The sequence below is a fragment of the Marmota marmota genome, unplaced genomic scaffold (assembly GCF_001458135.2).
Source record: "Marmota marmota marmota unplaced genomic scaffold, marMar, whole genome shotgun sequence".
Classification (NCBI taxonomy): domain Eukaryota; kingdom Metazoa; phylum Chordata; class Mammalia; order Rodentia; family Sciuridae; genus Marmota; species Marmota marmota.
The window spans coordinates 30,426,817-30,439,406 of record NW_026000229.1 but is presented as its reverse complement, the minus strand read 5'-3'; the positions used below and the strand labels follow the sequence as shown (position 1 = coordinate 30,439,406).

The following is a 12,590-nucleotide window of genomic DNA, read 5'->3' as shown; positions in this document are numbered from 1 at the left end:
ATCCTAGGCCAGCTACCTCAAATCCTCAGGTTTACTGGGCGAACTCTACCCTTTCTTTCTTTGTGCCCCTTATAAAACTGTTCTTCCATAATACTTCTACCACGCTCTCATTCTCTCCACCAAGACCCTAATATAGACACTTTTCACCTTCATCATTGTACTCACCCTAATGAGCTTCCACACCTCCAGTGACTTCAATCTCATGCCTCTGCTGCAATATCTGAACTCCTCAGTTTGATAGTTAGCTCAAATCTCGTATTATTATCCACCAGTCTTTCCCAAGCAGCCTTTACTCTGGCCAAATGAAAAGTGACGTTCTCTCTTGTGTACGACTTACATTTCCTTATCTACTTCCTGCCCATCTGAAAACCCCTTTGTTTATACATTCAATCCAGTCCTTAGAGACCATCTCAAAGGCCCAGAAAGGCTTTCCTGACCACCCAGCCAGAAGTCACTTCTACTTCGCTGATGCTGATGTATCTATCTTCTCTAGGCATATATTGTTTTCTATCTTGTATTATGATTATTCATCTTCTGGTGTCAAATGAAAGCTACAACAGCAGTTTCCCAGCATGTTTCACACAATACTAGTTCCATAAGAAGCTGATGGAACAAGTTTAGAAACACTGCATATTATAGTCCCTACCTAAGAAACCACCGTGAGGATGGAGGAGAACGTCAAAAGGTGGAATTAACAGGACTTGACAACAGAAGCTGTGTGGAATAAGAAGAGTGAGGGGTCTGGGATGGCTCTGGCACCCCTGTCTTGCCTTCCAACCCCTTCCTCCCTGAACAGTCAGAATGTTTTCCTTTGGCACTCTGGTGCCATTTATTATAACCTGACATATTACAGTAATTTATGTGGACAACTTTGCTCTTCTTTACTGTTGTAACATCCTCATGCAAGAACTGTCTTATTCCCATGACACAGTGGAAAGAGCACTGGTGTGAGAGTCAGGAAGACTGGACTTCAGTCCTTACTGTACTGCCGATGAGTGCTGTGACCTTGGAGAGCTGAATTTACCTTGAAACCGAAAGGTATATTATAATGGACAGATGAGTTATGAGACCCACCTTTAAAAAACAATGTTAAGAGAGGAGATGTGGAGCAATAATGTTTTTAGAATCTAGAATTCATAGTAGGTTAAAATATTTGATCTTGAATTAAATGAATTCAAGCCAGCTCATATACTTATATTTCATATAAATTATTATCTAAAGACATGGTGGAGGAGGGTCCAATTTCTGGAACTATCTTCACAGTACTTAGTCTTTCTCCTCAAGTCTCTGGTTTCATAGTATGTGTTCCCCTGTAACTAGAAGTTTCCAAACTCAAGATGGCTCTGTTCTTAAAATTTACTTGTTAGTTGTTAAAATTCTTACTGCTGAAATGAGCTACCAATAATGGTGTAATGCCACAATTGGGATGCCAGCTAGCCTATAGATGCCATTTAGCCCAGAGTGCACCTGAGTTGAAGTAGAATCTGCTGCTCATGGATGTCTTGAGCTGCAGGTGACTCAGCAACTTCAGGGTCCTTTGCCCCACTCTCACCCCCATTGCTTGAGATCCTGAGTGGACGCCAAGAGGAGTATGGTGGGGTGGAAAATCAGGTGGCAAACTATAAACTTTAGAAAATCTATGCATTTAAAAGAGGACACAATTTCATATGAATTCCAGATTCTTAGAAAAGATTGGTTGATAATAATATTGAGATTTGAGCTAAATATCAAACCGAGGAGTTCAGACATTGGAGCAAAGACACAAGAAAGAAGTAACTGGAAATGTGGAAGCCCATTAAGGGTGACTACAATGATGAAGGTGAAAGGGTCTATATTAGGGTCTTGGTGGAGAAGGTAAAGAAAATTAGAAGTTGCTTAATTTAGATTTATAGGAATTACTGGGTGGTTGCTTATTTTTCCTGATCCTGATCCACATCCCATGTTTATGCAATTCATCCAACTGACATGGGGTCTCTCAACCTCAGCACTATTGACATGTTTGTTGGGCCTCCTGAGTCTTTGTTATGGGGTCTTCCCTGTGTGTTGTAAGATGTTCAGCTGCATCCTTGCCTCTTACCACTAATGGCTAGTAGTACCCCTCTCCTGTCCCAGTTATGACACCCCAAAATGTCTCCAGGCATTGCCAAATGTCCCAACTGGCAAAATGATCCCCACTTGGGAACCACTGCACTAACTGTGTTCAGCAGTTACCCAAATTTTCTGTGCATCAGAATTGCATAAATAGCTTATAAAAATACAAATGTCTGGGCCCAAGCCTCAACTACTATGATCCAATAAGTCCAGGATGGAAGCTAGAAATTTATATATTTAATAATCATTTTTAACTGACATAGGTGCTCCTCAGCAAACTTGGAAAATGCTACAAAGAAGAGTCTGTGAAGTAGATAAGCATCTTTTCAAAATGCAAAGGTTTTCATTCTTCTGTATGGAGGGAACAGGAGAGCTGACCATGGATGTTAGGCATCTTTAGAAAGGAAAGCAGGCCTTTCCTACTGACCATGGAAAAGGGTTAGGGAAGAAGGCTCTACCAGAGTGGCACGGCTGGCCAGGAGAAGGTATGCCAAAGGGACTTGGGGAATGGCCAAAGTCAAATTTAGCCTTTCATAATTTTTTTTTCCTTTTTAATTTTTTTTTTCTGTGCCCCAAAGCACTCCTAGACCACATCCATTCTTCTCCCCCCATCTGGAAGCTATTATAACACAAGTTCTGTGCTTAGCTTGGTCTTCTCTCTAACCATAAGAGAAAGCTTATCAAGTCTTATCATTATTTCTCTGGGAAATTTCATTGTCCAAAGAACTGATATACAAACTAACTTTTGACCCACAAATTATAGACAGTCTGTACTAATCCTGGAGTACTCCTACTCTGAAAAACTCTGCAACATTGTTAGGATAGTAAAAAGGCACTCTCAGCTGAGAGTGTCTCATGCACTGAGGTCTCACCCAGCACCCCCCTCCCAGTACTCTTTGTCCTTTTGCATAAAAGAAAGGAGCCAGAGTATGTTCACCTAAGAAGACATTCTCAACTTCTCTACCAGGTAGTCTGAATTGGAAAGTGAAAGACAAAGGATTAGAAATTTCTTCACATTCCCATGCCCAGGTAGGTGTGAAAAACCTAGCCACCCCGGGGGGGCAGACAGCTGATGTGAGTAAGCAAAGCTGGGTAGAAGGGGTGAGAGAGCAGCCTTGACTCAAGAGTGTGTGTGCATCATCTAGATCATTCTCCAGAGTTGGTTAAGTCCCATCCATGTGGTTACATAATATTGGCTTTAGAGTAATATGAAAATGGAAATAACCCGGGCAAGGTGGTGCATACCTATAAGTCCCAACAACGCAGGAGGTTGAGGCAGAACGATCTCAAGTTCAAGGTCGGCCTCAGCAACTTAGGAATTTGTAGGAATTTAGTTTATTTTTCCATTAGCATTACCTCCTGATCCACATCCCAGGTTTATGCAATTCATCTCACTGAAAAGGGGTTTCAGCCTCAGCACTATTAACATGTTGGGCCTCCTGAGTCTTTGTTATGGGGTCTTCCCTGTGTGTTGTAAGATGTTCAGCTGCATCCTTGCTTCTAACCACTAATGGCCAGTAGTATCCCTCTCCTGTCCCAGTTATTACACTCCAAAATGTCTCCAGGCATTGCCAAATGTCCCAAGTTAGTGCATTGGTTCACAAGTGGGCTTTCACACCTCCAGTTACTTCATTCTTGTGCTTCTGCTCCAATGTCTGAACTCCACAGTTAAATATTTAGCTCAAATCTCAAGAGACCCTAAACTACTTAGGGAGACCCTGTCTCAAAATAAAAAGTGAAAAGGACTGTGGATGTAGTTCAGTAGTGAAGCATCCCTGAACTTAATCTCCAGTGAAGAGGAGGAGGAGGAGGAGNGAAAAAGGAGGAGGAGGAGGAGGAAAAGGAGGAGGAGGAGGAGGAGGAGGGAAAGGGAGGAAAAGAAGGAGGAGGAAAGAAAGGAAGGAAACAGAAGTGAAAAGAAGCCATATTGGAGAAATGTCCCCCAGAGGGTTATAGAAGATGAATGAAATAGGCCAGTCCATGCATAATTGTACAAGTCCTAGTCCAACATGGACACATACCACCCTCAGGAACTTCCTTAAATACAATGGAAAATTTGTCAAAGCCAGTGCTCTAAGGGCTCTGCAATAGTTTGGATATGGTCTTAGTGTGTATCCCAAAGGCTGGTAGGTAGAAAGCTTGGTCCCAGTGTGGCAGTGTTGGGAGGTGGTGGAACTTTTAAGAAATGGGACCTAATGGGAGGTAAGTAGGTCATTAAGGGCGTGCCCTTAGAAGGCATTAATGTAGTTCTCACAGAGTCCCAGTTAGTTCCCACAAGAGTGAGTTGCTATAAATTTCAGCCTGGACCTTGACTCTTTCAAGCTTCCTGTCTCCATGTGATCTCGCCCTCTCCCATGCACTCACACAGTGACGCTATCCACCATGTTATAATTCAGCCAAGTGACCCTCACTAGAGACCAAATAGATGGGACTGCCCAATCTTGGACTTTTAGCTTCTAAAATTGTGAGCTAAAAACCTCTTTTCTTTATACATTACCCAGCATCAGATATTTTCTAATAGCAATGGAAAACAGTGGCTCCTTGCCACTCTCCAATTCTTTCTTATATCTTCTCGCTACTATTTTAAGACAATTTTCCTATTAGAAAAAAGTTTGAATTTTGGTTTTATAAAAGCATGTCCAGCATTTTGACATTTGGAATAGCACATTGAGTACAGGGAATGGAAAAAAAACAAGCATGACAGGAGTAGAAAATAGAGTGCTATAAACTTTCTGGGCTCTACCACTAAGGAGATGTATGGTTTGGGGCAAGTCAATAAACAACTTGGAGCTGACTGTAAAGTGAAGCATTTGGACTCAATGATATCTGAAATTCTTTTTTGCTCTGGTGTCAAGGTGTATGGAAGGACTAGACAGATCAAGGGACATGGAAAGTTCTTTAAAAAAGAAAATACAGGTCAAACATGCCAAGATTTTCCTAAGATTGTTCTAGTAGAATCTACTTCATAAACACCCTACAAAGAAGCAGGAGGAAAATGCAACACCCTCAAGCCAAGTTGTCTGTTTAGCTGGAATTATTTCCATCAACTCTCACCACCTCCCACTAAATCACCAATCACATAGAAAAGTGGGAAGTTGGCAGAGGCAGAAAGCCACCTTCCTTAGCTGTGGGCATCTGAGCGACACTGCCAGGCCTGGCCCTGCTGTGTGTACACCATGGGACTGTCTCTCCAGGGGTCTCTTGGAATTACAAGCCTCCCTCTTTCAAGATTAGAATTACCAGGTTGTCTGTCTGGCAGGGCCTTTTTCTCTAAGCACTTTTGTCCAGAGAGACCAGGGAAGGGTTAACTCCTGCTGCTCCTACAGTCCTTCTGGTAGACCAACACATGAGAAATGCCATACTCCCATAACACCTGCCACCACCGCTCCCCTCTTCCAACCCTGGCCTCCCCTAGACTAGCCCACCTTCCACCACTCCCTGGAGTCCCACACTTGGGTGTTGTTCCACAATGTGACTCCTCTCCACACACCTCTAAAATCTACCACCTTTACCCATGCCATTAGAACACATCCCTTCCTGGCTTAACAATGAAGCCAGCTCAGTGTTTCTCAAAGAGTAACTGAAGGACATTCTTTATCCTCTCTGTTCACAAGATAATGCTAAAAATTATTTCTTCCAGAGACCTCTTTCTAACCAAAAAAAAAAAAAAAAAAAAGTCCTAATAGTAAGAGATTTCAGACATGAGGAAAAGAAGGCTTGGAATCTCAAGAGAATAAACAACATTTTATTCAGTCTTCTTATTTCAAATGTGAGAAGATGAAACCCCAAAGAGGTGAAGTGACTCACCAAGGTCACACAGCCAGTCAGCATCATGCTTTAACCCAGCCTGTCTAACTTCTAGACCTACACTCTCCTGTGGAAAAGATATTTGAGGTAGACATAACATTTTAGTTTGGTGAACTATATCTAGTCTTGAAAATAGAATACTGACAATACAAGATTATTGGTTCAGAAATAAGATACAACACTAGACAGAACAAGGTGATTTGTCAGAGTAAATGTGATATTCACAAAGGAAGGTAAGAAAATCTCTCAAGACAAATTTGTATTTACACACAAAGCTGATGAACACAAGGATACCTATGTAAGCAAACACATTGCAATAAATGTTTTGGGGGACTGTTATGTGTTGAACTAAAACCCCCAGGAAAAATATGTTCAGATCTTAACCTCCCCAGAATCTGTGAATGTGACCTCATTTGGAAATAGGTTTTTGCAGATGTATTCAAGTTAAGATGGAGTCAAGTTTGACTAGGATGGGCTCAAATCCAATGACTAGTGTTCTTATAAGAAGAGAGAAACTTGGTCATGGACACACAGGCAGAATGCTATGTGAAGACAAGAAGAGAATGAAGTGATACATCTACAAGCTAGGAAACAGCAAGAACTGCTGACAACCACCAGAAATTGGAAGAGGTGAGGAAGGATTCCTCCCCTAGAGCCTTCAGAGACAGCATGGCCCTGCTGATACCTTGCCTTGGGACTTCTCGCCTCCAGAACTGTGAGAAAATAAATTTCTGTTGTTGCAAGCTGCCCAGTTTGTGATACTTGTTATAGCAGCAATAGCAAACTAATACAGTCTGGGGAAAATGGTTGGGTAGAAGTGAAGAGTATAGAATCGTGCAAATAAATGCCAAGTTCTATGGGCTGGTTCTGCATCAAAGCTGTCCTGCCTAGTATGGTTCTCCATCTACACTATTTCATTCATGAACTTCCAGTCTTGCTCAAAGGTAGGTGAAATGCAGGAAGAAGACCACAGGAGTCAAACCTGGATAGGAATCCACACTCTACTGCTTACTAGTTGTAATGTAAATGCAAATACCAAACCCTTGGGGTGTCAGTGTCCTGACCTGGAGAATACAGTCTTCTTCAGAGCATTGTTGTGAGAACCTCTGAGGTTACTTGGAGAAGCTCTGTCAGAGTCAGTTTCTTTGCTTCTGCTTTATTTAGTCTTTGAAGCAGGTTCAGGGTTGGGGTGTGGTGGGAAAAGGAACTAAACATTTTAAACACCTCCCATGTGAAGAAAGGAGTCTTGGAGTCATTAAACACTCATGATAGGAGACACTTTGAAGAACACAGAGGGAAATTCTCTCATTTTAGAGAGAGAGTGCTGATCACATTATGTATTTTCTACACTTACTGCAGATTATGTTGGGCACCTTGGAGACCTTTAAGTGAGTGACTGTTGATGACTGAAGTGCCTTGGGAAGACCTCATTAAGAAACAATACTTACTTTTATGATGAGAATGAAAGTCACCATTTGACACCACTTAATGGACTTCAGCCACCTCACAACTTTGCCCAAACCAGGGCCTGACTGTCTCATTCCTGGCTTGGTATCTCTCAGAAAATGGTTTGCCAGGACGTCTTTCCAGAGAGACTTCAGGGGGTTCAAAGTCTAAGCTTAAAAATGAAAGTTACTCAGGTTGCAGGTGCCTATCTGTTGAGGATGCCCTGAGCCTGCTCCCTCTGCAGGTGGGAGGTGCTTAGGATTCATAGTGCTTCTTAACTGTGTTACTAATTTTATGTCATAATACCAATGGAAGTCCTTTTCTAAAAAGACATTTAACCCAATGTCAATGCTAACTTAGAGTAGATGAAAAGTACAGTCCCTATTGCAAAGAGAAAAGATGCAAGAAAATGAAAAGAAGCTATAACATTACCGGTTTTATACCCAGAAGGAATATATGCCTTCTTCATCCAGGTGCTGCCTATTTCACTTACCCTGCATCATTGCTCTCCGTAGCACTCACTGCCCTCTGAAAAATCGACTTTCTTGTTTTATTAGGCCCCAACTCCATGCACTAGAATGAAAGTTCCATTAGGGCTCACACCTGGTCCAATTTGCTCACGGATGCCCAGAACAAAAACTAGAACAGTTCTTACCACATAATTGTTTCACAGTCCATACTTGTTGAATAAATGAGTGGATGAGTTGGCAAATAAGTTTGGGCAGGGAGGGGAGCAGTTACATGTCATGGATATAGACTAGACTATGAGGCAGATTTTGCCTACAAAATTCTGCCGCCCCTCCCCTCCCGCCCAGTCCACTAGCCATTAAGAACATGACTTCTGGATCCAAAGACATCATCATTAAGCAAGCACTGACTTAAATCTTCCTATGTGCTTTTTCCTGCAGATGAGTTACATGGATCACAATTGTGGTTCACTTGGTATGATATTTTTTCACTGTATATTAATAGGTTGGCATTGCAGCTTTTAAAAAGGGGTTCATGTCTCAAAAGGATTCTTAGGACAAGAACATCGATCAGGATGAGAACCTGTGGGAAAGAGCACCAAGAATGATACACGGGAGACTTGGGTTCCAAATCTCAATCTGCTTTGGACTCAACATGTGGCCTTAAAAATTACTTCTTTAGGGTACAGTTTCCTCATAGAGGCACTGATATTGATAAGTTGGTGAATAGGATCCTTCTAAATTGCAAAGTTAGGATTGTATAAAAATTCAAGTAAGCTCTTCCATGTATTGTGACTTTGTAAGAGAGGTAGTAACTGGAGTCACATCACAGCTATTGGCATTATCTAGTGTGCATCTGGGTCATGGGGTCAGCACTTTTCCTGGGGTCAGTTATCATTGTCATGAAAAGACAGCTGGTGACCTCATTAAAAACCTAAAATGCCAGCTAGATCACTTCCCAGGGAAAATAGAGATTGCATAGCAACTATTCCACATTTAAAACTGTACAGGTGTGTGAGTGTGGGGAGGTGGCAAGAGGTACAAGACAGAAGGGAAGGTGAAGCAGAGGGCAGAGGATCTGCAGGCCACAGAAGGACAGATGCAGAGAGCATGGGTTAAGAGAGTCACTTGTTTTCCTATGAGGATTTGGCACGCACTGAAGCTTGACAAATGAACTTTCAGTAGACACATTAAAGTGTTTCCAATATGGGCCACTCACTGTGCTGGAAGGCAAGAACTGAGTGCTCCATACATTTATCTTTCAGGTTGCAGGTGCCCATCTGTTGAGGATGCCCTGAGCCTGCTCCCTCTACAACCCTTCCAGAATTTATTATTTGGCTTTCCTCAAGATCCCCTCTTGTCTGTCTGTGATCCAGTTATTGCAGTAGTTCTCAAATCAATACCTTTAGATCAAAAATCTCACATTAGTGCCAGTCTTATTCTGCTCTCTACCTATGTATTAGCACCACTAGATAATATTATTTTAATGTTATCTTTCAAAAGCACACTTAGCACAAATCCCCCTCCCTAATTCACTCCTTTTCTTTCATTGGCATTGCTAATGTCATTCCATGACTTAAATTTGAAAGTAATTTTTCACTCTTCACAATAATCATCCTCAGTCTTCACAAACAAAAGCAATAACAAGATTTCTCACTGGCCTTCCAGCCGAAAATTTTTCCCTGCTTCAATTCATGTCCAATAAATCAATAGTCTGATCTTTTAAAACTACTGCCATCAAGTCATGATTTGCCTACAGACCAGGGAGGGTTCTTGTTCACCATTCAGAGTGTTTACAACCCTCTCATTTGGCATTGGAGAGCTTTAGACAACTGCCCCTCATCCCTAAACTAAGCAGAATCTATACTTGTCTTTATTCATGTTTGTTTGAGCACTGTGATACCAGCCACTCTCTTTATCACCCACTATCTCCACTTTCCAGCATCCTCCTTTCTCTTCAAGGAAGTCCTACGTAGGGTTCCCTGCCACCACCACAATGTCTTTGCTCCTATTCTTGCACCTCCAGGAATCTCCTCTAGATATGATATTTTTTCCAAGATGCACCTTCCCTTGAAGGTTTACCACATGAATGAATCTCAGATCACAAGCATCTTTCCCTTTTTCTGAATTCCCTCAGCATTATCACACTAGATATCAATAGGTAAGCATTGTTCTCTTATTATTTTACAAGTGTTCATTGGGATCTAAGCTTTAAAAGGGCAAGGGGCCAGATCTTAACTGGGCAAGGACAGATGCAAGGCTAGTGAGAGCCTTGATTTTGCACGTAGCCCATGGACAAGGCCTACTTGCTGCAGTGTAGGCAATAAATATGCACGGAGGAGCTAAGACCTCCTCCTAGCACAAGGGTTGGAGACTCGGCCATATTTTGAGAAGTGTTTGTTAAATGTTGAATTAATTTTTTCAGAACTAATTCAAGCTCCCTTATATACCTCATGCTCCTGTTTAACAGAAATTTCTATTGGATTCATCCAAAATACAACAGCCATTATAATCTACCAAGTCTCAATCACTATTCAGATTTGAAATCCTTGACTCTTTTTGCCACAATGTTAGGTCCAATGGAGACAAGAAGGTGCCACCTCAGCTGTCTGTATCAAAAGTTGTCCCTACACAAGCAACTATCTACAAGTTTGCACCAGTTCATGCCCTTGAACCAAAGGTTGTCTTTCTGATACATGCCAGATATTTATTGGAAAATGTGTAAAGCCAGCTCCCCTCTCCCTTGGCCCAGTTGCACAAAGTCTTGTTCAAATCTGGAACCCAGCCAGGTAATGTGCAGCCCCTTGCAGAAATCAGGGAAAATGTCTCTTTCCCCCAGAGTCCTCAGGAGTGCAGAGAGGGAAATGGACTTACCCTCACGCAGAAGTTCATGCCCATCCCCAACAGGGGCTGCAGAAAGTGTCTGTCCTGCCTGCTTTTGGGGGCTGGTTCTCCAGGACCAGGAAGTGGGCAAGCATCAGGGCTTAAGGAGGTCACCCTGTGTCCCAACAGGTCCGGCTGCCTTGCAGGTGCAGACCCGATTTTATTCAGACTGCTTTCAGGGGATGCCGGGCTACTGGGATCCGGATCCTGGCTTTCTTGGAGCTTCAGCCGGGGCACCTCTTTGGTACCCAGACAAAAGTTTTTCAGACTCAATAAAGTGGCAGGGTTGGCCAGCTTCATACTGGCCATGCGGGGGATCAAGGTGCACAGTGGGGTGGGGCTCTCCTGGGTCGGCAAGGTGGCATCTTCAGCCGGCAGGTGAGGTGCCAGACCAGGGTGGGGTGGCTGCGGCGAGCCCTTGTTCCCGACAGAGACTCCAGGACTGCCTTCATCCAAAGACGTGATGGACTCGTTCCGAAAGCGGCTGTACTTGGCCCTGTGCAGCATCCCGGGGTGCCCAAAGAGTCCTACATACAGCACGAGTCCTGCCAGGCTGTCCTGGCCGCGTTCTCGCATAGCCTTGGCAGTGCTGAAACAGGATATTGTAGCATAAATCGCTTCGTTGTCTGGCAGATAACCGGTATGGACATCAAATGCCTCAACGCCCCGTGCAATTCGCAAACCGTAGCAGCCACCTCTCTAATTCTGCTCTAACCCTTGCCCGCCTCTGCTCCGGACGCTTAAGGATGACAGCCCAGGGGGAAACGCCTCCCCATCTCTGATTTCAGTCCCTCCCTGACCGAGGCAGGGGCCCGGTGCTCTCGCCTCGGATTCCTTGCTGGGAAAGCCTGCACCCAGGCTACCAGCGACAGGGATCCCTCACCGCCAACTCTTCCGAACAGAACCCAGTAGAACACTGGCCAGCCGGTCCAGCTGCATCTCTAGCCTTGCAGGAATCTAGCAGAAATATGTAGCACGCACCCCCCCCCTCCCCCCTCCCCCAGCCTCCCCTTCTGCTCACAGGAACTTTCAAACCTGCTCCCACAGGGCGGGGCAATGACTGGCCTATTAACCCTTTATCTGTTCCAGTGATTGTTCATTTAAAGAGGAAAAATATAATGTATATATGAGTCAAAGGCCCTTCTGTCTGGGTTCTTTGATTCTGATGGCTGCCCTCTCTTGGAAGATCTGGTCTTGCATCCCATTCTGGGCCACAAGCCAGGAGTACTAGCGACAGGCGCTGCTCCGCATTGTTTCACTGACTCTCGATCCCTCCATTCTCCCCCACCCCACCCCGCCGTGTTCCTCAGATTCCCTCCCAGCCTGCCCACCCTGGCTCAGAGCTTCCCTCCCTCCCGGACTCTTGGAGCTTCTTTCAGGAGCCCATTCGCAGCAGAAGGCTGAGATGTGCAGAATGATAAGCAGAGTGTTGAAATTTTTATGAATGAACTTTGCCGAATGAATTTCTCTCCGTGTGTGCAAGCTAATAAATCTGTGAATGAAGCTGAGAACAGCTGTAATTGACTGACGGTCTCAGGGGTGCTTGGTTTTTATCCAATCAGGCAGCAGCTCGATGACTCATGCACCATAAATATACTAAACTAGTAGCCGGGAGAAATAGATGGGGGGGGGGGTGTATTTTATTTTGTGCTGTCTGATGAATGAATGGGTTAAAAGGAAAGGCAGTCTTTACTATAGAATATCAGAAAGCTGGTAACAGCAGGTTAAAAGATCTATTTTCTTTCTTGTTGAGATGGCTGGGGAGATCCAAGCACAAAAGATAAAGATTAGATACATTGTCCCGGATATTAGGGCATATGGTACACAAACAACTCCTGTGGGAAACCAGTGATGCATTTTTCTTAGAAACATAGTTCCTTTTTTTTTTTTTTTTAA

General features: G+C 43.6%; 1 protein-coding gene across 1 annotated transcript in view; it reads right to left on the bottom strand.

The window, feature by feature from the left end:
* Shc4 (SHC adaptor protein 4) overlaps positions 1-12,194 on the bottom strand; it is a 133,381-nt gene extending 121,187 nt beyond the window's left edge. The window contains exon 1 of the mRNA XM_015480686.2: positions 10,686-12,194. Coding sequence (XP_015336172.1) covers positions 10,686-11,270 — 585 coding nt within the window. The 5' untranslated portion in view covers positions 11,271-12,194. The remainder of the gene's footprint in view (positions 1-10,685) is intronic.
* Between the last annotated feature and the right edge of the window lie 396 nt (positions 12,195-12,590).